Raw genomic sequence first — 5000 nt, forward strand, 5'->3', positions numbered from 1 at the left:
TCATTTTTTATTATTATTATTATTTGTGGTCCAAGCGACCATTTGCTTTTGTTCCGATTTTTATTATTATATTTCTCCTTGGCATTTTTTTGGGCTAAAAGTGTCTGGTGCACAACACTCACCGAACCCATGCACATGGTTGAGGTCTCATTGGAACCAGGGCGTTCCAGACATGTTGTTGTTCAAGTTTGATCCACATCAATCTACATTTGGAGCAGGAATTAGTGAAAGAACATTGCAAATGCAGCGGAAGTCGCAGAACGCTGGCGTACAGTGATTAGTTTGTAGAGCGGGGTGCTTTGTGACATCATCATCCAATTTGGTATAAACTGTATGTGCAGGTTGCGGCTCTAGGGGGGCATTCGCATCCGGTGAGGTTTGCGGTGTAAACTACATCGGTGTGTAGTGGTCGCTTTGCGCTGATTCGAGACGACAGACAGTAGGAGCCGGTGCTGCGTTTCAAGGAAACTCTGAAAATTTGTTACTCATTTTAGTAGTAATGCTGATGTAAAGACAGCACGAACTGATGCTACGTTACGTGGGAAGTCTAAAATTGGTGTCGATACGAAGTGTTTTACAGGAACTCGGAAAACTGTCATTCGTATCTCACATGACTAACCTGGATCCCTTGTATTGCTGACTGCAGCTATATTTATTATTATTATTATTATAATTATATATACGTATGTTATAAACATACATTAGGGTATATCTGAGACAATTTCAATTATTTTTTACTTTTTACTTCTTTTTTTGAAAAAATGTATATCAATAAAATATCAATATTACAGTCTAAAAAAATGTGACAATCCTACCCACACGATGAAAATATAAAGCTGCCATATTTATTTTTAACCTTATGACTAAATAGTGAAAATAGGCTGTAATATCAATATTAGTATTATTTATATTCCAGAAAATGTCTTTTCTTTCTCAGAACCAAACACACAACGGCAGGAGGACACGATGCAGAGTAAGAATTTATTTTAAAGTTACAAAATATTTAAGAAAACATCTTATTTTACATAAACTGTACAGATGACATGTATTGGACTAAATGATTCTGAAACGACAACTAAAAATAACTTTTTTTTCTTATTAAATAGAAAACTGAAAAAAATATAGAATTACAGGTGAAAATAAATGGAGCGTTCCACTTGTGTGTTGAGAGAGAGAGAGAGAGAGAGAGAGAGAGAGAGATGGAATCACACGTCGTACCCTGATGCATTGTGGTACACAGCAACACGACGGCCTCGCCATCTCACCAGAACGAGCTAAAATCTTGGCCTCTTTGGTTCCATGAATTAGGTAAAATACATTTGAAACAAACAAAAACAAAAAAAACAAAAAAAATCAATTCGATCCCCATTTCAAACTTCTATAAAAAAATAACTTTTCAATGGCAGTTTTTCAGGTCTTTTATTTTCTTTTTGTTTTTCGCTCGTCCCGCAACTTTGTTCAGTGCAAACGTCACGACGATCGTTCGCTTTGGAAAATGGAAGCGAACGATCACATTTCAAGTATTGATATAAAAAGGGTGGTAGGAGAGAGAGAGAGAGAAGAGCGAGAGAGAGAGAGAGATTTCAGTCTGGACGTGGAGCGTTGGTGTGGTTGTACTATACATTGCATAGCTCAAGTGGCACTTATTTAGCGACAGGACGCTCCGTTCCTCTCGGAAGGCATTTTATTATGCAAGTGCTATTCAGGGTGTGCATTTCCACAGTTTTCCGCAAGTGCTGCACTGCACCATCACCGCCCGCGGGGGGTGGAACAACAACAACAACAACAACAACAACAACAACAACAACAACAACAACAACAACAACAACGACGACAACAACGACGACAGCAACAACAACAACAGCCACAGCAACAAAGACCACAGGCAGGCCCCGGAGGGTGGAGGGCGGGGGAGGGCGGGGCAGGGAGGTGTTCTTGGCGACACGGGAAGTGCACAGGTGAAGTGCACCAACAAGCGGTCCAGCTTCACCTGGTTGTCGTGGTAACGGGGATCCCCACCTCCGCCTCCTCCCCACCTCCACCTTCAGTTCCACCTCCACCCGACGCGGAGCCAGGATTGGGCAGCGGGTGACAGCAGGTCGCTTACAGAAGGCGGAGTTTTCAAACAATTATTATTATTCTTTTTTTTTTTACATTTGTATCTGGTTTTTTTTTTTCTCCTATTATTATGGTATTTAACCGCCGGCTGCTCCCGCAAGGCCATTCATTAAGGGGCAGCCGACCTGATTCCATCGGTGACGAGGTTCCACCAGAAGGCATCAGTCGGGGCAGTGGGGAAGTGCTGGTGTTCTGAATTGTATAAGCTGATGTATTGTCAGTGCTTTATAATAATAAAAAAAAAAACAACAACAACAACAACAACAAAAAAAACAAAGGTTTGTCGTGCGACAAAGTACTTAAGAGGGGTTGGAGGGGGGCGCCGCGGGGTGGGGGAGAGGTGGGCGGTTAAGGGGTTAAGGGGGTCGGGGGTTTGGTCCCGACGCCGGGATGTCGCGTTCCTTAAGCGCTTTTCAGTCTTCATTCCGCGGGGGAGACCACGCGCCATTGTTTTTTCGACTAGGAATGGCAAACTAGAGCAAGAGAAAAAAAAAAACAACAAAAAAAAAAAAAAAAGAAAAGTGATCATTTGGTGATAACCGTTCCCTTCTCTTCCCATCGCACACACTGTAGCTCCTGGCCGGTCAAGGCGCACAACGTAAGAACCCAAACACCTGGGAGAGCAAGCGGGGCGCTCGATCTGATAAATACACACACACACACACACACACACACACACACACACACACACACACACACACACACAGACACACACACACACTTGCTCACAACACACACTCGGCGCACACACCGCCACGTGCTGCTTGGACTTTAAGAATAGATCAACTGTGTATGTCCCGTACGTACAAAAGGCCTTGTTTCTCTTGACTGCTTCCAGTTCAGAGGTGCAGGAGGTGGGGGAGGGGTTGGGGGGGATGGGTGATGGGGTGGGCTGCGGCGCTGGTCCGCTCAGGCGCAGCCGCACTCCTCCACGATCATGTTGGGAACGTCCCGCTTGACGATGTTGTACTCGTCATCAAAGTACAGCATGGACATGGTGCTGAGCTTGGTGGGAATGCAGCAGGAGTTGTCGGAGCCCGGGCTCATCCCCCGCATGCGGTACTGGTTGACCACCGCCGTGTGGAAGGAGGAGGCGGAGCCGGGCACGCCCATCATGTACGCCGGGCAGCTGCCCTCGCAGTAGTTGCCGTAGTAGCCGGCCGGCGCGATGATCCAGTCATTCCAGCTGATCAGACGGAAGTCGATGTAGAACTGCTGCCGGCAGCAGAGGCCCCCGCTGGTGCCGTCGCACTCCAGCCCCCGCTTGCGGATGCGGTGCTTGCCCTCCGCCTGCCGTGCCCGCACCACCAGGAAGGGCCGGTGGGAGGGGTCGCCGGGGTCTACCAGCACCGGCGCCACGCCCGCCGCCTGACAGGCCTCGCAGCGCACCTCCAGGTCCTGGCGTCGGCTGCCCTTCCCGAACACCGCCCGCACCGCCTCCGACAGGGGGAAGGTGTGCCAGCCGCTGCGCTTCAGGTCCACGTGCTTCTCCACCAGCGTCCAGCGGCCGGTGCCCGCGCCTCCTCCTCCCCCGCCGGCCCCGGCCTCCTGGTAGTGGACCTTGACCGTCACCTTGCGTCGGGGGCCCTTCTCGGGGCCGGCGGGCAGCACGCGGAAGTAGAGCCAGAGGTTGGCCTGGGACACGAACAGGTTCTGGTTTCCCTCGTTGGAGATGAGGAAGTAGAGGCTGGACTTGGACGCGGGTTGATCGTCTGCGGGAGCAACGAGAAGGACAGACAGAGAAGAACACGTCAGCGACGGCGGGGACGGGCGAGCGCACACCTGAGGTATTTCAAGGCGGGAGGATGGATTCCACTGCTTGGAAGAGAGTTTGTTTAGGACAAGGCTTCGGCTTCACAGGGAGTTTTTTTTCAAGCTCTCCGGCCTCGTTTCTCTCCTTCCTTTTCCCTCCCTCCGTATCTTCTCTCCCTTCCACGGACAGATACAAACCCCACGTACACGCACATACATGAACTAACAAACTCACACGTGTGCGTTCATGCATGCTCACAAACACAAAAGGCTGCTTGCCCCAAGAAGGAAGGCGGCCATGCTTTGAAAAAAACCCCAAAAAACTGCCATCTCCCCCCCCCCCCTTCTTTCTCTCTCTCTCTCTCTCTCTTTTCCCCTCAACCCCTGAGTCAGGTGACCTGAGTGGCCGCCTCCCATAGGCTGCATGTGACGGGCCGGTTTTGGGACCGGGCCCAGTTGGACTGGGGTCCGGTTTTGAAGTGACAGGGCCACAGAGAAAGAGAGAGAGCGAGAGAGAGAGAGCGAGGGAGAGAATGAGAGAGAGAGAGAGAGAGAGAGAGAGAGAGAGAGGGGAGGGAGAGTTGGAAGAAGGTGAATAAAGAGAACAGTAAGGAGGGTGGTGGACACGGCCGAGGCCCCGGGGGGTTCATTGAGTTCACTGTGCGGGCTTTGAGACCCCCCCCCCCTCCCCCCGCACCCCCCGCACCCACCCCACCAACAACACACACACACACACACACACACACACAGACACACACACACACACACACACACACACACACACACACACACACACACACACACACACACACACACACACACACACACACACACACACACTCCCACCCCGTCCCTCCATCCCTCCATCCCTCCATCCCTCCACCCGGGGCTCCTGGAGCCTCGGAGACTGACAGCACAAAGCCCCCTGTGAGGCGCTGGGAGACAGGCGCGCCGCGGCCGCCATTGAAGCGCGTGGCCTCGCGGAGAGAGGCGTGATGAGGCAAAAATAAAATCCATTTACATGACATTGGCCAATTCCTCACAGAGCACAATGAAGAGATCCCGGCCGTCTGAAGGTGGCTCTCCTTGGCTGCTTCTTTCTTTCTTTCTTTCTCTCTTTCTCTCTTGCT

At 50.5% G+C, this 5000-nt stretch overlaps 1 protein-coding gene across 1 annotated transcript in view; it reads right to left on the reverse strand.

Annotated features, from left to right (window-relative positions):
• Positions 1–3027: 3027 nt before the first annotated feature.
• The window catches only part of LOC307243963 (inhibin beta B chain-like), a gene marked incomplete at both ends in the record, with an annotated part of 12889 nt that continues 10916 nt past the window's right edge, over positions 3028–5000 (reverse strand). The window contains one exon of the mRNA XM_080018933.1: positions 3028–3830. Within this exon, the coding sequence (XP_079875059.1) occupies positions 3028–3830 (803 nt within the window). The remainder of the gene's footprint in view (positions 3831–5000) is intronic.

This window comes from Zeus faber (assembly GCF_960531495.2).
Source record: "Zeus faber genome assembly, chromosome: 18".
NCBI lineage: Eukaryota > Metazoa > Chordata > Actinopteri > Zeiformes > Zeidae > Zeus > Zeus faber.